Source organism: Anoplopoma fimbria, chromosome 9 (genome assembly GCF_027596085.1).
Source record: "Anoplopoma fimbria isolate UVic2021 breed Golden Eagle Sablefish chromosome 9, Afim_UVic_2022, whole genome shotgun sequence".
In the NCBI taxonomy this organism is placed as follows: Eukaryota; Metazoa; Chordata; class Actinopteri; order Perciformes; family Anoplopomatidae; genus Anoplopoma; species Anoplopoma fimbria.
The window spans coordinates 10731858-10754306 of NC_072457.1; the positions used below are offsets into that span (position 1 = coordinate 10731858).

Consider the following 22449-nt stretch of genomic DNA (forward strand, 5'->3'; position numbering starts at 1 on the left):
ATGTTGAGATCAGTTTCTTACCGTGGCTACATTAAAACAGCAGGTGTTAAATCATGAGCACCATTTATCACTGCCGTGAACAGACAGTGTGAAGACTGTTTCAACCCTCGCTTCCACCCTCTAACACATCAGGTGTTGATACGGAATATACAATATGTACCTGCTCTAAAAATAACAGTTTGAGTGTGAAGGATAGATTGAACACAGCAAATCTTCTGGCGTTAACAAGTGTTGATTTTACAGTGACAGATTTTCAGAGTTGACAAGCGTTGGTCATACAGTTGTCTATCCACTCGCAGAGCAGATGTGGGTCTATATGTTGCTGCTTGAAGGTGTTTGATAAACTGTGTATGGAGGCTGAAAAAGTTTTGGATTTCTACTGTAATTCATTTGATAAAAGCTTACTAGACATCTTTAAATTCAATTTATCACAAACTAGGAACTATAAATATTGAAGTACGAGATGAAATAAACAACCCTGTCTCTTATAAAGTAAGTTTATGTAATATTTCACGGGCGCATAAGTAAATAAAATCACAACATTTTAAAATCAAAAGCTGGTCATGCTGTTGTTCAATCTAACTTTTTTAAATAAGGAAATCAATTTGTAATTGAATTATATTCCATCACCGGTCTTTATAAACTAATGCTGTGCAGCCAGATATTATTCAAACCCACAATTTTATTTTTTTTTCATTCTAAAATGACACAGAAACTTGGATAATATTTCCATTTGATGGAATAGCATAGCCATACAAATCATGAGGTTTGAAGATTTCACTCAATGTAAACATATAGCATCAATGACGATTTGGAACAAGCTAAAATATATCTGAACATATATCCAATACTACTTAAATATTAAAGCTTCTTCTCAAAACTGTTTGTCACTGGGTTAGTAAATGATCTTTGCTTCAATACAACATTAAGAAAACATTTGCATAATGATAGCTTGCTCTTGATTTTGTAATATATTGTGAACACAGACTTGTTGAATATGCATGAATCCTTTCTAGTAAGATATGTTTGTGTTTCCTGCAGGATCGTGCCATCTAGCAGCACCAGTGACTCTCTTATATCGACTCCCGTGCCTCTTGCAGCTTCTGAGCTGGAACTGGAGAAGTTTGAGAACTTGAACACCTGCTGTTAAGCAGTCACCAGCAGCCAGACACCGCACTTCTCCAGGTTACCCCTCCCAACCCTCAAAGGTTTCATGGTTCAAAGGGTCAAAGGTCATCTTTGGATTTGAAAGTGTCATATGTGAGCTAGTTTACTGGATGTAAGGGATTAGCGCGTTACCCTAAACCGTGGATAATGACAATTCACTTAAGGAGGATAAATGATCGCCGTGAGTGTTTAGGTCCCTTTCACTGACTTACTGCTGGAGGATTAAGTGGGTCTACCAATTTATATATATATCACAAATTTAAAGAAGCAACACATTAATAGCAATATGTTAGAGGAGAACTTGCAATGTGGATTCCTGTTAAGTAAAGTCAATTTAATTTGTATATCCCAAAATAAATCACAAAACAACCATCTGATGGCACCAAAGTCAATATGAATCCTACACATTTGCTGTAGCTGAATGTAAAGTATCTGCAAATGAAACTGCTTTTTACTTTAATAATACCATTAGGTTACTATTACTGCACCATTACCATTAAGTCTAAGTAGTGTTGTTATACTATTAGACCAAATGGTAATGGTACATAGATAGTTATTACTGGATCCCAGAATTACCACACACTAAACTAAACTTATGGTCAGCAGACATTTTCTACTTCTTTATGAATGTTATGATTTCACTCACATTATTTTTATGTTCAATAATTCTATTTTCCGTTTATGTCATTTTTTAAACTTTTTTATTTTAACTTTTTTTATTTATTATGATAAACAACACTGATAAAAGCTGTCTCAAATGTATCATAATTAATTTGTGATATTAGCAATAGGAAAATAGTATTTAAATGATGATTACATGATGTATTTATGAAATCTTCTTATGTACACCCAAACAACAAACAATTATTTTGTTATATTAACTCCGTTCCAATACAACTGAGAAGTAGTAGGAGCATGTGTGAAGTAGTTGGGTCTAACAACATTAGGTCTGACTCGTTAATTATTAAAGTTGTAGACCACTGGACGAGATCATTATGTTCAGCCAAATTCAGAGTTAAGGTGGAGACCCATGAAACAATAAACACTGTAGCAATAGTAGTGATAGTCCCAAAATTAAAAACATCCAAAAACTTTGTGTTAAGTGGTTTGAAACTTTCCTAACTATGGTCAAAAATCATTGAAAAATATTAGTTATGCTTCATCAACATAATAAAAAAACTAGGTTGACCTGCAAATACATTTTACACCTACAAAAAATGTATCAGTTTATACAAAGACTAGTATTGCTTGATCTACATAATGCTATGATGCAAAAAATTGCCTACATTTTAGTAAATAAATAAAGCAGGATATTTTTTTAGCAGTGAAGACAGGAAGCGTGAGACAAGACAGAACTTAATAACTGTATTATTAATTGATTTAATTAAACTTAATTGGGTGACATGACCGGTTTAACACTACAGGGTAAAACGTGCATTTAGCACAGTGTAAAATAGAAAAATAAATAAAAGAAAAGGCTTGATCCTTTGGTGTGGAAGTGTGTGTAGTCTGTTCTGTTGGATTCCTTTGTTTGTTTTGCAACTTTAGGAAAAGATGACAGAGACATTACAGTAGGAGCACTAACAAATAATATTCAATATTTTTTTCTATCTGTCTAAAGATGTTTTATCATGAAGAGTCCTTTTTCGTCTGACCCAAAACCAAGTTCATTAAGTTGCACAGACATCCAGAACATGAGCGAAATGCAATAATATAGTGACGGTTGTCTAGAAAGAAATATCAAAGAGCTGTTTGCTATGGCGTCCTCTGGTTTCAGCTTGCACGTGTCCTGAGTGTTTCAGGGATACTCTAGCCTAAAAACAGCAATGCTAGATGCAGAGCTGTCATGAGCAATGCCAGCAATGGCAGACATGTACGGTTGCCCACTTCTGGCAATGGGTATTTTGTTTCACTCATGCTCATAAACTACTGGTCCTCCAGCAAAGGTCAGCACCTTGTTAGGGCCTGCTGCAACAACTAACAACCCTATTGTGTAGTGAATGCTTCTTTCTATGAATATGTGGTTTTCAAAGATTAGGTAGGTAATTGTTTCACACAGGGTCATTATTGTGGATTTCAAAAAAAGTATTAAGTAAAACAAAGTGTATCCCACTGTCGCTTCATGATTCGTTCAATATGAAACCTTTATTTTTTATTATTTTGTCATTGTTATACTTTATTGACATCAATCTATTTCATTAAATATGTAACAATTTGATTCATAACACCCAGTTTATTGCGCATTAACAGTGGTAGTTGTAAGTAGTGCAAATACTAAAACCAAAAATGTTACTAATTTCTTAATTAACTGCAATAATTAACCTGAAAAAGGAAAACAGAAAATAAATATGTCAGAGTAAGAGCTTGGTGATGCTGCTCGAAATACTTGTATATGTATGATTTATCATTAATTTTCCAGAACAAGTTACATGTTGAAATTCAGGATATTATGAGCAATAAGTAAATAATAATAATAAGCAATAAGTGTTTCTCATGTCCGTAAAAACTTCGGGAGGCAACCTTTTTGGATTTTATCTGCCAAGGTTGGGAGATAATGCAAAATATTTAAGACTGTAATTTAATGTTATGAAATGAAATGTTCACTGCATCTGTATATTTGGTCTCTTGAAGAGTGATGGGCATAAATAAAATCAATCAAATCGAATTCATAATAATTCCAACAGATAACAAATGTGTAACTTTGTCAGACTTGGAGTTTGGTGATCGACAGCTACCCTCTAGTGGCCTGATCATGTAACAGCATGTGTGTGTAATTGCAGCAGTTGCACCAGTGTAGAGCTCTTGGTTAAATCTATCATAATCAAAATGAGCTGTAGCTTAGGGGACAATATTTGATACGTTTTTGCTCACGTGTATTAAAGATTATAAAATGATTATTAATAAAGATATTGTCTACAGTCTGCATTACTTGTTAATGGATTTTCCTCCTTTGGGACTTTCTGTTCTAACGAAGTCAAAATGACCTGGTATGCATAATGTGTCAGGTGATAAAGTCTGCGTGTACAGTGTGTTAACGCTCTCCATGGTGCTGAAATAACCATCGTATTGTACTTTGTATCGTTTCTGATGATAAATTGATTCCCCCACCTTGAATGTCATTTGAAGAATATGTTTCATGACATGTATTCATATAACAACGAAATATATAGTAACTCAAAAATGTTCATGTATTTCTTTTCATTTAATTAAACGAACCATTGTGATGCCAAACGACTTCACGTTTTTATTGTTCAGCCCACTGTCTCAAACCGAAGCAGCCTTCCGGGACGCAGCTGCAGCCGTATCAGCCTGTGTCAGGAGTTTCCACTAGTGCAGCATTTTGATGTCGCCCAGGCGGTTAAAAGCCGCTGCCAGCACCGACAACAGCCTCATTTAGTATTGTTAACAGTCACGAAGCAACATGACATCTACTCAGCAGTGGCTGCTGGCCAGTTTAGCGCTTCTCTGTGTTTATGGAGCAGTTGAATCTAAAAGGAATTTCAAATGTCCTTCAGGATGCTCCTGCACCAAGGAGACCATCATCTGCGTGGGTACTTTACAGATCCCAAAGACGATACCGAATGAGATCAACTCACTGTGAGTAACACGTCGTATTTTGTGGATTTTTTTTTTTTTTCCAGTAAAGCACAATGCCAATCACTGTTGCGTTCAAGGAGACAATTTTGCTTGCTACTCGGTGCTCCCCTGCAGAGTTGGCTGCTGGTGTGTCTGGCACTGATTTGTTAAGAAAGACTTTGTTCTGTATGCGTTTTCTTTCAACAGGAGCATGGTAAATGGATCTATTTCTGAAATCACAGAGGGGATGTTTTCACTTATGCCTTCTCTCCAGCTGTTGTAAGTGCGAAACTAAAATTGATTAACTGATCAGTAATTTACATTTTAGGCTAGATGTGCAGACATTGCCACACACACACACACACACACATACAAAAAAGTAGACATATTATTAATAAAACAAATCGTTCTGTTTTTCTTCATCATGGTTATTTGGAGTAAGAAAAAAAAAAGCAAACATTCTAACAGAAGTCTTAATCTCAGTTCATGCGGTTGTTTTTCCTCTACAGACTTCTAAATGCAAATTCTTTGACAACAATCAAAGATGATGCTTTCTCTGGTCTTCCACATCTAAAATATTTGTGAGTATTAATTGATGAACTTCCTGTTCCATGTCCAATGACATGTTTTTTTTTTGTTGTTTTTGTGATTTAAATTGTTTACATAAGTATTCACAACCAAATGCATAACAGTTACCTTAAATACATCACATAATAATTAATGATTATGTTGAAGGAATGTTTCACGTCATGGTGTAAATACAACTGAAGATAATTTTTTCTCCTTCGGCCCCACCCCTCAATCTCCCTAACCCTATAATTTACCCCTCTATAATATTCTGACATTTATATGGACATCTGCAGATTTATCAGTATGGCATGATATAATGCATAACATGCATTACTTTATTGCTATTGCTCATATTTTGCTTTGAAATACCTCTGTTTTTGATTAATTGAACAGATTCATTGAAGGGAACAAGATCGAAACCATCACCAAAAATGCCTTTCGTGGTCTGCGAGATTTGACTCATCTGTAAGTCTACTGTCATTCTCTTAACCACCCATGCAGCATCTGCAGCACCAACACTTTACTATTACAGAGAACTATGTACATTTTGCTGGTCTCGCTGTGTTTCTGGTTCAGATCGCTTTCCAATAACAAGATGAGGTTTCTGCCAAGAGATCTGTTTTTTGACTTGGATTCGTTGCTGGAGCTGTGAGTAAGCAGTTGCGGTGTCAGCAGTGTGTGTGTGTGTGTGTGTGTGTGTGTGTGTGTGTGTGTGTGTGTGTGTGTGTGTGTGTGTGTGTGTGTGTGTGTGTGTGTGTGTGTGTGTGTGTGTGTGTGTGTGTGTGTGTGTGTGTGTGTGTGTGTGTGTGTGTGTGTGTGTGTGTGTTGTCTTTTTCCATACTGTGCTCCTAAGTGAAGCTGACTCAGGCTGCCTTCAGTTTGGTAGCATTGAGCTCAACAAGAATGATATGGAAAGCTCAAATTTTGAGTTTCTGTCTCCATTTTCTCTATAGTGCATTACAGTTTCAGGTTGTCTTTCATTTGTGGCAATTTTGAATTTTTTATTACATTTTAGTAAGAAATTGTTCTTACAAAGATGCAAAAATGCTTGTCGGTAAACAATCGAAAGAACAACGTATTTGTTATTAACTGTAGCTAAAACGATTCATGTATGTATCAATCAGTCACCCATTGTGAGTTAACACTTCTACAATACTTCATCATCAAGCTAAACCAATTATTTTATATTCTTGTTTCTGAAAAATTGAGTTTTGGAGGATGTAACATTTTTATCCTGAAGCATTATTATTTGGACTATCATGGAGTATATATACATTTGAATTTTACTTTGTTTTGTCACATACAGGACAATTTTAAATAAATCACTACAATGTCCTTGAGCCTTTGAAGCATTTAAGTATTTTCCTCTTGTTTATATAAAACATTTTACGTATTTTATTGTTCATTAGATAAGCCCAAGCTGATTTTGTCATGTCATACATTAGGGATCTGAGAACCAACTCTTTCCAGTGCATTTGTGAGAATAAGTGGCTGATGATGTGGCTGAAAAACACAAATGCTACAGTATCGGATGTCTTCTGTGCCGGCCCCAGTGACATGAAGGGCAAGCGGCTCAATGACCTTCCTATTCAACCGGGCGAGTGTATCTCCACAGGTAAAATGACTATCAAGAGCATTTATGAGCAGGAACAGGCACAGCCAAAGATGCAATGTTTTAAAAAAGAGAGAAAGAAATCAATACAACTGTTAAATAATTCAACAGGACACTACCATGCACTCAAAAAGAAACAAGCTTACCTAAGGACCGTTAACACGACCGTTATGATCACACACAAGCACACACACATCCACAGTTACGCCATCAGCTCTGTGAGGCTGCACTTACTCACAACAGCGCTTTGTGCTAAATGCTTACGTCAGCATGATAATTGAAATACTGATGATGTTTATCATCTTAGTTTAATGTGATAGCATGATAACATTTGCTAATTAGTACTAAACAGAAAGCACAGCTGAGGCTGATGAGAACTAGTTTTCTAGATATATTGTAAATTTTGACTAGATGCTCAAGGAAAAGTCAAGGGAATCACCAAAGTTATTACAATTCATCCTGTGAGGAACATGAACTTATGTATTCATTTTCAATGAAATCTGATTAACAGTTGTTGAGACGTTACACCCAAAACCACAAATGTCAACATCAGGCAGGCATTAGAGTAAAAGTCAGGGGATCACCAAAGTCCGTAGGATTTGTTTTCTGGGTACTGTGGATATCTTTAACAAGTTTAATGGGAATACATTAAATAGTTAGAAAGATATTTCAGTCTGGACCAAAGTGACCAACGTTGCCATAGAGCCACAAGCATTGCAAAAAATAAAAACAACATCTAAGAAAATGTAAGAAAGACAAGATTTACCTTCCTTTTTTTCTTTTCATTTCAAATGTTTTTAAATATTAAATATTCAGTATACTATCAGTGTGGTCAAACAAGGTAATTGTAAACTGACATAAATACAATTTGAGTCATTTCATAACACTGGCTTAACATATTATAATTAAATAATGTAAACAATAAAAACAATAAATAAAGATATACAGTACCAGTCAAAAGTTTGGACACACCTTCTCATTCAATGGTTTTTCTTTATTTTGATTTTTTTCTACATTGTAGATTAATATTGAAGACATCCAAACTATGAAGGAACACATATGGAATTATGTGGTAAACAAACAAATGCTCAACAAACCAGAATATGTTTTATATTTTAGATTCTTCAAAGTAGTTGAATGAGAAGGTGTGTCCAAACTTTTGACTGGTACTGTAATTAGATTTTGTTGACCCTACAGTGTCATCCAGAAGTTTTCACAGCATGAAAAACGTGTTGGAAGCAGTGAGGTTTTAAATGTCGACTCTTTCACTTTGTCAGCAGACGAGTAGTTTCGTTCTTGTCTGCATTTCACAGACTTTGTTCGTCATCAGTCCATTCCCATTCAGTCCATGTCAGCCGACATCTTCTCCTTTAAAGAGGACATCTACGTGGCGATGGCTGCCCCCAACTCCAACAGCTGTGTGGTCATGGAGTGGGACCACGTTGAAATGAATTTCAGGAAATTTGACAATATAACAGGTTTGACTGTATTTTTCTTATAGTCAGAAAACTCAAGACATATGTGACATATGTCATTTTAACTTAAACTTAATTTCCCGTGTTGTTTTTCCACTCATCTTTTTTTTCCTCACAGGGAAGTCTGTTGTCGGCTGCAAGTCGGTACTGATCGACGACCATGTCTTGATAATTGTTACCCAGCTCTTTGGTGGATCCCATATATACAAGTTTGATGATCGGCAAAACAAGTTCACAAAGTTCCAAACAATTGAGGTCTTCAACATCTCGAAGCCCAACGATATAGAGGTCTTCCAAATGGATGGTGAGTGGTACTTTGTGATTGTGGACAGCTCCAAGGCAGGTATGTCTACTCTGTACAAGTGGACCAACCAACCAGACCGCAATGAAACTGGTTTCTACTCCTACCAGTTTCTCCACGAGTGGTTTCGTGATACAGATGCTGAGTTTGTCCAGTTGGACGGGAAGTCCTACCTCATCTTGACCAGTCGCTCTCAGTCACCAGTTATCTACCTGTGGAACAAGAGCACCCTGAAGTTCATATTTCACAGTGAAATCCCAAATGTCGACGATGTGGTGGCAGTAAAAGCTTTCCGGGTGGAGGATGAGTTGTATCTGGCCATGACCTGCTACATCGGTGACTCCAAAGTCCTCAAGTGGACCAATAAGCAGTTCATTGAGGTGCAGGCTTTACCTTCTCGAGGAGCGATGATCCTCCAACCTTTCAACTTCACAGATAAACACTACCTTGCCCTTGGCAGCGATTATTCTTTCACACAAATCTACCTCTGGGATGTGGAGACCAAAACGTTCCACAAGTTCAAGGACATTTATGTGCAGTCGCCCCGAACCTTTACAGCACTGACCACTGACCGGAGGAATTTCATCTTCTCCTCCAGCTTCAAGGGCAAATCCATGGTTTTTGAGAATGTTATTGTAGATTTAAGCTTATAATGTCTATACCAAAAAAATGACTTGGCCACTCAGATCAATATTTGTATGTATGCTACAAAGGAGTCTCAAATGCTTTATATCTTTCTTCTGCAATTAAATATATCTTTCTTGATTTGAGATAAACATCTTTGGAAAGTTCATATGTATTTATACTAATTATGGAGGTATGACAGGTCCAAAGTAGTAAACGTAAGGCTGACAAGAATATAAAAAAATGGCAACCTTTTGAAAATGAAAACAGCATGAAGATAATGTTATTGCATACATTATATTATCTTAAGAGGTGTTGGCTTTAATCGTTATTCTGTCAAGAAAAAAATTGCCAAGTCACCCCACACAGGTTGTAAGAAACTTATCTTTTAGGTGTCAGTATGTTAGGTGTGGAAAAGCTGTTTAAAGCTCTTCTGATTGGCCAGACTTGACAGCAGGGTGCAAAGCCTTCTGTCATAGAGACGGGCGAGATGCAATAATCCTTTAGAAATGGAGATGATGGCACATACTATCAGATAGTCTTTCCTGGAAGGTATTCATGGTATTGCCCTCAGTTCTACACACAAAAAGTAACATAAGCATCAGTGCTAAAAAGGAAAAAGAGAGTTCAAACCCTCCTTACATTCTCACTTCCTCTCACCTGGCCAAATTGCTTGGGAAGTGGATGTGCTTATTGGATTTTTATGTTTTGGGAAATTAGAGAAATTGTTGGATGTAGCTAAAACAGAAAAAGTTGGGGAGTGGGCTAAAATGCTCTAAGTCACTCAACGCATCCCAGTAACTGTCATGATTTGAATGTGCATGCAATTGAGATTTTCTTCAAAACCTTTACCCAAAAACCCAGCTGAATGTATTAGCTACATATTATGAGCTTAAGCCTAACTGAACACCATTTATAACAAGCTACTGTATTAACAGAGTGCCTGATTAGTGTCAGAACTAATTATAAATTAATCCTTATTTCTAAGCAAATGTATAATAATGAGTGTTGCTCTCAGTTACAATCACAAGGATAATTGTTAGCTGCAATGGGACTTAAAATGACATTTACATGGTCCCAAGTAACAAATGTGTTTTCTTTACAGATCTTGATGTTTTTCATGTATTGTACAGAAATAATTACAGTGTGTTTGGCTGACTTTTTCATACACATAACAATGGCATGGTGTGCAAATTAGGCCATGGTCTCTATAGACTGTTTAACATCTAAAAGTCACAATATGTTAACAAGATCAAGCATAGACCATCTTTTTTAACATTATTGCCCCTCTATCCGACCTCATGTCCTACCTAGCAATGATGTATATGTTCCACTCTACTAAACTAACGACATCCTTATGTAAGAATGAGTTTGCGAAAATGCATTAAAGAACATTTAACCTCATGCATTGAATTTGTGACCTCTGTTCTTTGCAGATGCACAGACTGCGAATTGTGTCCATAAAGCAAAGACAAAGTGCCCCAGACAGCATGTTTGAAATTGATAGTGCTCTCAGCATCCGGTGTCAGAGAAAGCATTTTCTTCACACTGCAACAGAGGACAAATGTCAAAATCATACGGTTTATTTAATAGATCAAGAATAGACACAATGTGTAATCATCATCTCATATTTTTGCCCCAATCACAAAATAAGGGGTCAAAGTACCTACTGTTGCATGCATTATGCATTCAATTGAAACACATCACTTTGTCATTTCACCTCTAACTGACCCTCTTGCCTGTATCAGCTGCACAGAGAATTGTGGGTCAGAATAAACAGAGAAGCATGCTGGTTGCAGTAGGACATCCTGGTATTTGAGGCCTACTGCATTTGACATGTATTGACCATGTATTGAGACATACAAAAACATTTCTGTCGTACTAAATAGTATGGTAGTATGGATAGTGAATGCTCAGATGTATTTACAGGTGCAGACATGTACAATTGCAGTTTTGTTAATGTATTTATTTATTTAAAACGTCTGGTTTGCATATGAAAGTCGGTTAAGAGCCCAAACCTTAAAATACAATAATAAGAGTCCCTAAACCTTTGCACCTTCCACATTTATTGTTTTTCAATCTGTTGATTTAGAAAAAAAAAGAAAAAAACTTTATGACTTCATTGCCTTTCAAAATCTGAAAACAGTAAATGTCAGGTACCAACAATTGTCTTGCCATTGTTGTGCATTGAGAGTCCATTGTATTCAAGTACCTTATGCCAAAAAATGCAGATATGGAGAGTGGCCAACGTGTGTGATATTAAATCGATAGATAACGCATTATGATATAAGAAATCTCCTAAATAAATATAGACAAAATGTATTAAATTGTTGAGTAATCCAAAACATTTTTACAACCCAGCAAATAAGCTTGACATTATTTTATCCTATTCTTTTTCACAGTATGGCAGGTCATTGTGACCTACTATACATAATATTTTTAGCCTTAAACCTAAAATCACACTTTAATCTGTGTTTATTCACAAGATTACTAACTTCATATTGTTTTATTAGATTTTTTTTGGGGGAAAAATGTTGGTCGTCATACAAAGAACATTTGTAAACTAAATGCACTCACTCGGTATGATCAATTTACATGAAACGGGAATAGTACAGTATAAACCAGTGCCTGGAGTTAGTTCCCAAATTTACGAGGGTTACTAAATGCGTCGTGACGCTACTCTGACGTCGCGGACGCACCGAAGTGATGCAGCTGGTGTTCCTCGATCATCTAATCCGTCGTGATGATGCGAATTGTCTCTAGATCTGATCACAACATGGTGATGCTCGTATGAAACTCACCTTGCGTCATAATTCATATTGTTTCCTGCAGTGCGGAGCGAGATGGATCCGAGCAGGAGGAGCGAGAGCGACTGGCAGGGGCTGATCAACGAGGTGAGACTGGAAATACGCAGGGAGCAGCGTGCATAGAAAGACTCACTAACCTCCACACATGTTTGTTTGTTCTCCACCAAACTGTCACATAAGCGGTGAATGTGTGTCTATAAATGATGTGTGTCGCCTCCTGTAATCACCCAGAGACAGTTCAGGATTTTCAGATTAAACATTAAAGAGGATTAAATGCCATCTGCTTTGGTTTCTCTCCTGTAGACAAGGAAGTGGATGTTTTTCCCTTTTACCTGCAGAGCCCCAGTGCCATACAAAGATGATGAGATATACAGTAAAACTATATGCACCAGACTGCTGGTGTATTGAGTTCTTACTGGTTAGACATTATTGGTCTCAATCAATACATTTAGATGACAGCTCATGATAACTTTATGATCACTTCCATGTCCATTTTTTTACTGAGATCCAGTATGATGCAGTAAAAACAAATATAAGTGTGTATTATGACTAACATCACTGTTCTATTTTGGAACATATTGTGAAGCATGATACTAAACTCTGTGGTATATATTATAAGCCATTTTTCTACCAGAATGATTCTTAAACACCACGTTACCAAGTATGGGACTCAAACGATTAATCAATTAGTCAATCAACAGAAAATGTATTGACAATAGCCAAATTGATGATGAAAATATTCACAATATGCAAACCTAAGAAAGGAATTTCCTACCTTGACGTCATAAAATCAACATCAGAACGTCTTATGTGGTTATTGTGATATAAATTGTATCGTATTGGCCGCACTGCTTCAATAATAACAGTTAAAATAATAATATGTTTCTCCCTAGCTGGCCAGTATTATTAAAATTTCTGCTATATAATATCTTCAACTTTTTCTCTTTCAATAGTTTCTCATTTGTAAGCAGAAGTTGGAGAGTAAAAAAGAAGCTCTTCTGATTCTGTCGAAAGAGCTTGACACCTGCCAGCAGGAGAGGGATCAGTACAAACTGATGGCCAACCAGCTACGTGAGCGACACCAAGGACTCAAGAAGAAGTACAGGGAGCTCATTGTAAGCTGAACTAGTACCGTCGTAAAGATGCATCTTGAGCGTCATAGTATGCAGAAAACAGAGAATAGAAATTGTCATTATCCACTGTTGAATTTTGGCGATGTTGCATTTAATGACAGATCTTTGTTTTTTATTATAACTAATAGGATGGAGATCCCTCTTTGCCTCCTGAGAAAAGGAATCAAGTAAGCAACTTTACCCTGCACATGTTCTTTCTGCATCACTGTCTACAAAAATGCATAGTGTGGTAAATAACCGTTAGAAATGGCTCATTAATATTGCATTTTGCAGCTTTACACATGGGCTACATATGGTTAGATGTAAGTGGAATTCAGTTATATGTACACAGTGTGCTTGTCTTTATGGATGAGGCTGGTCTCTAAGACTTATGCTAAAATATTTAAAGGCTAAAAGAATTACAGCATTCAACCCAGCTGTCTTTAGCTGGAGCAACCATGCTTCGTTCAAAGTTAGATAATACACACCAACAGTTTTTATTTGATCACTGATTGCTGCCAGTGTTTATAACAACCCTACAATTGTATTTGGACAAGAAGGACACATTTACCAGGGTGACTAGACTGCTCTTCACCACTGCTGCCCTGTAGTTAAAAAAATGGGGGAATAGTTACGAAAAATTCTTGTTCTGTACAGCTTTAAATGTCAATTGTGAAATATTCATGTAACCGCTGAATTAAGCCTGTGTGATCTTGCTCATTTGACGTCATGTTAATGTCTTCAGGTAAATTTAGCCCAGCTACTGAGAGACTCCAGAGAAAAAAGCAGTCAACTTTCTGAGGAGGTGAAGGAGCTGAAACAACGACTGGTGGAAGCTCAAGGTGACAACAAGGTACCATGACATGCTGTGTACTATACCGAAAGTTGCAGTAAATTCAAATTGGGATATCGCGTCTTTATTTTTGTTTGCGTGTCTTGAATATATCTCCATCATTGATTGATTTATCCGATTTAAGTGAGTAGCGATTAAGTTAATTTGAATGCAAAGAAATGAGTTCATCAGAAGAATTAAAGCAAAAGTCTCTCTGTCCCAACAGCTTCTACGAATGACCATCACCAAACAGAGGCTGGGAGATGAAGAGGTCGGAGCTCGACACTTTCCTGCTCATGAACGAGAGGATCTGGTCAAACAGTTAGAAAGAGCTGGAGAACAGGTGAGAACAGATTCATCTATTCAGGTGACTTTCTGTTGCATTGTGATATTTAAAAAACATCCTCTCAAATGAATGTCAAACCAGGAAGACTTGAGAATAATTAAACCACGCACACACCTACAGTCAGCGGTGGAGGAAGTACTCACTGTAAAAAATATGTTACTTAAGTTTGCAAGTAAAACCCGTCAAATGTCCTTAAGTAGAAATACTCGATGTAGAAAAGAGAAGGCAACTCAAATTTAGTCTAAATCAATTTGAATAATTAAAGGGAAAGCAGCAAAAACACTTCCATTCCAAGTCTTCAACTCCCACTTCGGGAAGAATTTCGGCTTCATATTGATATTTATTAATTTGAGATATGAAGTGACCCATATCGGGGTAGAAGATTTTGGCCATATCATCCAGCCCTAATTCCAGGCACTTTTTTCAACTTTGTGGAGTGGATGAACTATTCTGCCCGTATCATTGAAATGAAATCATAGTTTCTGTACTTACACATCGTCCTTTGTGTTGCTGCAGAACGAGGTTTTGGAGCACAGCGTGAAGTCGCTCACAGATGAGCTTCAGGACGTGCGAGCAGAGCGTGACGTGTTTCAGCAGAAGGCTCATCGACTCAACGTGGAAATGAACCAAATCTTGGGCAACGATGAGATACGGATTTTAGATGTAGATGCACTATGCATGGAGAACAGGTTTGTTAAAGATATTTTATTAGTGCTTCACTGAAATATTAGAGCATCTGGAACAATTAGTCTACAGTTAAAGAAACAACTTCTAAGTTTTGCACGAGTCTAGCATTCTGTTTAAAGCAGTTGATGTTGATGATAGAACTGATGAGGTTAATTGATTTAATGATGAACTTGTGAAATTTATAATATTTTAGGTATTTGCATGAACGGTTCTGTCAACTTCAAGAAGAAATCCACTTGCTTAAAACAAACTTGGTGAAGTACAAGGTAACTACACTTAATTCTTCAATATTTCACTCCTTGAGTTATCTTTTAAATGTTTTGTATTGTTTCTTAATTCTATGAAAACAGAGCAACTTAACCTTTTGGAAAAGTGAAAAAAAATATGTATTTTTCTTTCTTTCAAAAGAACAAACCTCTCATGCTCAGTATATCTTTTCACTTATTTCAGAGTGCCCTGGACTGTAGGAAAACCGCTAAAATCTGTGGGAAACCCAACAGTAGTGCACTGACTGGGGTGCTCTCTGCTAAACAAGGTCAGAAGCGTCATATATTTAAAAATAAACATACTGAACTGAGTATGTTCAATGTAACAAAATTCCATGTAAACATTAACAGGTTAAAGGAAAAGCCATTTTAAAAACCATTAATTTAAAGCATGTTGTGTCTGTGCTTAAACTTTGACCAACAATCTTTGTGCAGTGAAGGAATTGTTACTGTCTGAAGAAAACGGCTGCAGTTTGCCGGTGACTCCTCAGTCCATCTCAGACCTCAAGTCACTCGCCACAGCTCTGCTGGAAACCATCCACGAGAAGAACATGGTGATTCAGCACCAACGCCAAATCAACAAGTACAAAAATCTCATCCTTCACTCTCTCTCTGTATAAACTCTAATTTGTATGTATAAATAACTTGGATACCAGACAAAAAACGTTCAAATGGTATTGCTTTTGTGCCTTTTATCGTCAGGATTCTTGGAAATCGGGTAGCGGAGCTGGAGAAGAAACTAAAAACGTTAGAAATGTCTGGATTATGGAGCCTGCCAGGTAAACATAATTATCGTATTTTACTGTGTTACATTAGAGCTTGTATTCTACTTACTGTTTACAATAATGTACATTCCTTATCCTCTCTTCTGTCCTTTTGCTTCTTGCTCCCTGGAGGCCTCACTTATAATGTGTCTGTGGGAATATATGGAAGTATGTTCCTTTCACTTCCTCTAACTTCTTTTTACCCTTTGAACTTCTTTCATTTCTTCTCATATCTGCTCAAATGACATTTACTTACTTCTATCCAATCCAACAGTTTTAAGTAGTGACACACAATTGATTGCATTTCTACCACTTTTATAAAGGCTTACTCTGAATAATGTCTTGTTATAATAGGAGGAAAAGACACCATCATCCTGAATACTCAGCCGGCTGAGTCGACGGAGTCTCCTGTACAGGAAGGTGAATATTCGATGTGACTTATACTTCTCAGTCTACGCAATCTATCGTTCTGTGTGTTGGTGAGATTTCATTTCTTAAATCTTCTATTCTTACAGGTGATGAAGGGTCAGCAAACATTGCCGTCAATCAGCAGAGCTCCACAGGAGTCCCAGTCCAAGAGAGCGAACCTCCAGCTGGGTCAGGTGGTCAAGAGGAGCTTCTTAAGGAGACACTTTTATCATCCAGCGAGGAGACGTGCCAGCCGAACCTCTCGTATCAGTCAGCCGAGGAAGAGCCGGTCTGCCCTGAGACAGAACCACCAGACAGTGAGGAGTGTCACGACAGCGGTCAATCACAGGTCACAGCTGATTTAACGAGTCACCGGTCAAAAGAAGAGGAGTGTCAGAGTGATTCCTCCCCCACACACCATTCATCAGACCTCAGCCACATGGAGCAAACTTTAGAGGACTCTGACCCCACAAGGGGAAAAGAGGAACAGTCGGACGAATGCACTGAAGAGGTGGAAACTGTTGAGACAGAGCTTATTCTAACAGAGACAAACATAATTAGCACAATACACGCTGCTGCCGTCGCAAGTTCTGATGGGGAGCAGGAGAACGTCCAGTCAGACCAGGAGACAGAGCTTTCAGATGGGACAGATGTTTTTGTTAGTCAGGAAATGTGAAGTCTTCCATGAACCACTCACATGTTGCAGAGCATCAGGAAAAAAAAATCAATGGCACATTTGTATTACGATGCTACTTTATTCATTTTTATGAATAATGAAAAACAAAAAGGAGAAAGTAACGCTATTTAGTTGTTATGATTTGCAGATGGTGGGTTGATAATGGATGCTGACATCTGAGAATTACTGCAAATCAAAGTATTATCCAAACCAATTATTGGGACACTACGTGATTTTCTCATTAGTATAGCCTTGTGAAAGTTGTAAGAATGACTCATGACAAACCTTCAAGAAAATCTGAGCATTAACTGTCAGGTACTGATTATCTAGGCATTGGAAGGGTTTGAGGTCAGAACTTTGAGCACATCAGTCAAGTTCTTCCACACCATTGTGGTGTTGAAACAGGAAAGAGTTATACCCAAACTGGTACCACACAGTTTAAAGCTTTACATTGTGTATGTATCAAAGATGGAGGTGGGAGAAACTGATTTATAGTGATAAAAGAAGCAAAAAAGGGCTGAAGAATACAACAGGGGTGAGATGATTTAGATTTTTCTGCTTTTGACACATAACATTTCAGTCTGCAATCATTTACTTTAGTCGCTCTGACAGGGAAATTGAACTTGAACTCAACAGCGAAGGTGAATGTAATTTGTTAAACATTTCTACTGTTAACTCTGGAATAAGACACTGGTTAAAGTTTCACACAAAAATGTACTTAAAATTAGGAGGGACAAAGTGCGATTGCGGAATAGAAAGACTTTGTGTTGCTTAGACATGAATTCTTCTTTATCTTTCTACCTCTGCCGACACTTCACCTGCCCCCACGTTCAAGAAACCTACCAAAACTTATTGATCACTACGTCAACAAATAGACATCCAGCTGTTGGGAACAAAGTTTAGGAGCAGCTTTATTTTGTTTCTTAAAACATAATACAAACATTTCCAACAGTTTAATTTCTTATTATTGTCCTAATTTTGAAAATGTGAGACATTTTGCTTTTTTGCTAAACACCTTACGTACATTTTTTATATTCAATCAACACAATATTATCAAAGATATATAAAATGCTGCATGACAATGTACTAGATATCGATAAAAACATAAGAATTTGTCAGGTGACATTGAACAAACATCTTAATTAAGAACACATTTACAGAATTTAGTCTGTAACAATATGAAGCTACAACATCTAGATCACCAGCACTGATGTCTTTGTCCTGTTTTTGTGATGGAACATTATGAACTCACCAGATAGAAATAACATCGAGCCATATGTGTTAAATGTGTACAAAATGGATTTATTTCTGGAAAATAAATGTTTTTTAGCTACTGGTTTGTTGTTGGAAAACATGTATTAAATATAGAATCCAAAATGAACCCCGAAGGTTAAACTTTAATAGGAAGATGTAATGCAGGTTCTTTAAGCTAAAGGCTAACAACATGCTCGCATGTTTGAAATTGCAATGCTAACATACAAATGCATGCAGGTGTTATGTTTACCATGTTCACCATCTTAGTTTATCATGTTCGCATGCTAACATTGGCTAATAATCACTAAACGCAAAGCACAGCTGAGGCGGAAGGTAATTACATTTTTGAAAATATTTTATCATAAAACAACCATGGACAAAGTAAAATGTTGACCAAATGATGGCGCTAGAGGAAATGTCAGAGGACCACTAAAGCCGGTGGGATTCATCCTCATTAATATCTGTACCAAATTTTGTGCCACTCAGTCCAATCGAGGATGAGATACTTTATTTGAGATTAATGGAAATTTATTTTATTGGTATCAGACAATGATTACAGCGAATCATTGTCACTGTAATGAATGAATACAGGCCACACCTGTAAGTTGACCTAAAGTGTATTCCATTTCTGTAAAACTAATTCCTCCTCAGCCGCCTAGAATACAGCTTATAGTGCATATCCCAGGAGCCAGGGGGGGTGATCCCAATAATGCAGCAGCCGAGCCTCCGGCCTGCGTTTCCATGCAGCAGGCTCCCAGAGTCTCCACCACGCCCTAAGTCGTCCACCTTTTCATGGACCACCACTGCTCTTCCAATCACAGACAGCTCTCTAAACAGCGTGGCCTCTGATTCTATCATTGCATTTATTTTCCCTTCATGGGGCTCAAAGTTACCAAAGTCTCCAGGGTGGTTGGGGTGATGAACACCATGTGGATTGTAGTGGCCGCCAGTGGAGTCACAGCCCCGGCTCAGGTCTCCGTACTGATGGATGTGCACCGCTCTGGGCTCTGGGTCACTGTCTGTGGGGAAGCCATTGAACCGAAGCAGGACATTTAGTTTTCCCTGAGGATAATCTTGCTTAAACAGCACCTGACCGTACACTTTGGGCAGACTGTCAGGTAGCGAAGTGCTGGGTCTCATTTTGCAGATTGCATACAGAGTACCATTGTACTGTGAGACCTCCGGGGGAGCCAAATGGTCAGTGTCAGCTGAGACACGTTGTTGAGAGCCTGCCAACAGGACCAACAGTGCTAATCCCCAAATAACCATGGACCTGAAAAACATCAAAATCATAAGTAGTGCTTCATATTTATACATTCTGCATGAAAACAGCCATCAACTGCACAATGATGAATTTACATGATTTGTGTGTTCAAGTAAAAGCAGTAACAACACATTTAAAAAAAATACTTTGTTCCAGGTAAATTTTCTTCATAATAAGTCAGAATCAAAAAGTAATGTTTTGTATACATAATTAAATTAGTAAGTATTTTATTAAGAAGATGTTATACGTTTTTTAACACTGCTGATGGATGGTGGAGCTCATTTGATCTATTTTCTAGCTGAGTGGTTTCATCTATTAAGATTCTGAAAATCTAAATATTAACTGTGCAGCGCCCCCTTTTTGTCGACTAGCCAATTTATCAGTCGTTTTGGTTTTGGTGAATTTATTTTGTCAATCAGACTTTTTAAAAGCTTTTTCATGCTGAAGGACTTTCAGGAAACTTAAGAGAACATATCTACTAAACACAAGATTAAAATGGTGCTTTTGTGTGATATTTTTCCCGGAGATAATCCGTTTTACAGATCTGTTGATTAAAACAACTAATCAAATTAGTCAACAAAATCGTATAGGTGTTAGTCGACTAAGAATTCCGCTCAACAATATGGTGACGCAGCCAAAAAGGGAATTATACAAGTAAGGTACAGACGTTAGTACACTCAAATGAAGCCATACTGTAGTAAATGCCCTCAGTAACTGTCTTCCACTGTAAATGTTTAGTTAAAAAGTTGGCCCTGACAATATTTTCCTTAAATTAGCCTTAAAGCATTAAGTAGGACAAATTAGAAACTCCAGTTCCCCCAAAAAGTGCACAGTACTTAGGTTTTACTTATCAACTCTTATTGCCATGCTGTTGGCACCATAACAGTAATATACCCTGTTGCGCAATTGTATGTCTATATTCAACATAACATGATATAATATAATATAGACTGTAGCCTGCGGTATATTAATTATGAAAAGGAAAAGCTTAAGGACGGCTACACTGCCTCTAGACAAACACATGTCGCAGTATGTTACTCTGCAGATAAAGTTAATAAAACGATCATAACGCAGAGACTGCGGGCTGACGTCACCGCTATATGACCAAAGTCCACTTACCCGTGCAGATGCATGGTCAGCATAAACACACCGCTGCAATAGTTCAAACTGTACAGCCGGCAGTGCTGATAAGCCGCTTACTGTCGGTCCTCTGACGAGTGGAGATGCAAACTGTTGTGAAAGTCTTTGTATAACCGTGTCAATACGCGTTGTTTGCTGAGGGTGGAGCAAAGGTGGGCTCCAGCTGTTTTTCGTTATTTAAAACGCTTGCATATGTGTTGACTTTACATTGTTTTTGTTGTTTTTTTTAAGACCTGCGGCTGCAGCATGTTTTCTTCAGCCCCGTTTAATTCAGACTTAACTATGTAGACATGCAGTAATCATGCAGTAAAGGACGCCTGCTCATGGGACAGAAACTCTCCTCTTTAAGTAACACAAAACATCTGTCAGATTACAACAAAAAAAAAGTATGGTGAAATAGTAATGCTGTAATAACCTAATAATAAAGTGTTTTATGGAGTCCCAGTAAGAAGGGGGGAAAACGTCAGAGAACCTTTTGGGAACGTTTGAGAACATTTTAGTTTGTTTACATATTTATTTATTATTTACTTTTAACAACCTTAAGAGAACCTTTAGGATATTTTCAAGACAGTAGTGGTTTGATATAATATTTATAATGGCAGTGAATATTAGGCGTTTGTCATTAATTCATTAATTCATCACACACCATTTGGCCAACATAAAGCCTGGAGCTCATCCTGCCTGGTTATTAATACAACCTTTCACTCCGGATGTAAATGCCAGTAAACACATCAGACCAGCAGGCAGCGCTGTTGTCATCTACACAGCCGCTGAACAGCTAGAAAACAGGAACCCAAAACCAAATTAGCTCCTGGTTATAAATTCCACTTTATAATGTTTGAAGGAGAAATGTTGAACATGTATTTTAAAAAAATAATACAACATGGGATTATTCAAGTTGCAATGTGGGGATTTACATTTTTAGTGGAGAAGACAAAAGTTATGCTCTTCAGTAATCGTGAGGATTTAACCTGTGAAATAATGTCAATCCAAAAAAAAGGTGCTGAGGTTGTATTAATCTAGGTTCCTGCTCATAAAGGCATTCTGTCAAATTATAGAGTGGATAAATTAGCCAAACGAGGTGTTAAAAAAGGAAACATGGATACACATATTCATCTTTCCAAATCGGAAGGAAAGGTCATTCTACGGAAGAAAAGCAAGAAAGAGTGGCATGTTGAATCAGGGGACAAGAGGAAGACATTTAAATAAATTTCAAAATATAGTTGGTATTTAGAGAAGTAGAGGAGGAAATAGAAAACAGGAGACAGTCATTAGAAGGTTACATTTCACATTAAAGGTAAACATCCAACCGGTTGTTGTGTGCATTGTCAGGGGCCAGGAGCTGTAGACTTTCTGCTGGTTAAATGCAGGAGATTTGAACCACAGAGAATAAATAAATGTTGTAATAAATGAACAGATCGGGGATAACAGGAGCAGGAGTAAAGAACATACTGGAGTGTGGTGGACAGCTTTCTAAAGACAACAGGACTGATGAATATAGCATTCCGGGCCCTGTAGGAGTTCACTACGTCCAGAAGATGGCAGCACTGCGACGCCGAAGGATGCAA

At 37.4% G+C, this 22449-nt stretch overlaps 3 protein-coding genes across 3 annotated transcripts; 2 read left to right on the forward strand and 1 right to left on the reverse strand.

The window, feature by feature from the left end:
• The first annotated feature begins 4588 nt into the window (after nucleotides 1–4588).
• On the forward strand, nucleotides 4589–9354 carry LOC129096357 (leucine-rich repeat LGI family member 2-like). The gene is made up of 8 exons (XM_054605125.1): nucleotides 4589–4764; nucleotides 4951–5022; nucleotides 5253–5324; nucleotides 5707–5778; nucleotides 5890–5961; nucleotides 6759–6928; nucleotides 8239–8403; nucleotides 8519–9354. Exons 1-8 carry the CDS (start codon nucleotides 4589–4591, stop codon nucleotides 9352–9354), a joined length of 1635 nt encoding a protein of 544 aa, XP_054461100.1.
• Nucleotides 9355–12024: 2670 nt separating this feature from the next.
• On the forward strand, nucleotides 12025–17230 carry LOC129096356 (coiled-coil domain-containing protein 149-like). Its single transcript, XM_054605124.1, has 12 exons — nucleotides 12025–12219; nucleotides 13086–13247; nucleotides 13394–13432; nucleotides 13990–14097; nucleotides 14303–14419; nucleotides 14939–15111; nucleotides 15303–15375; nucleotides 15560–15644; nucleotides 15811–15958; nucleotides 16078–16154; nucleotides 16494–16559; nucleotides 16655–17230. The coding sequence occupies exons 1-12, from the start codon at nucleotides 12169–12171 to the stop codon at nucleotides 17221–17223; spliced, it is 1668 nt and encodes a 555-aa protein (XP_054461099.1). The 5' UTR covers nucleotides 12025–12168; the 3' UTR covers nucleotides 17224–17230.
• An 11-nt stretch (nucleotides 17231–17241) lies between these two features.
• On the reverse strand, nucleotides 17242–21015 carry LOC129096358 (extracellular superoxide dismutase [Cu-Zn]-like). Its single transcript, XM_054605126.1, has 2 exons — nucleotides 20861–21015; nucleotides 17242–19750 (listed from the first exon to the last, which is right to left on the reverse strand). The coding sequence occupies exons 1-2, from the start codon at nucleotides 20881–20883 to the stop codon at nucleotides 19114–19116; spliced, it is 660 nt and encodes a 219-aa protein (XP_054461101.1). The 5' UTR covers nucleotides 20884–21015; the 3' UTR covers nucleotides 17242–19113.
• Between the last annotated feature and the right edge of the window lie 1434 nt (nucleotides 21016–22449).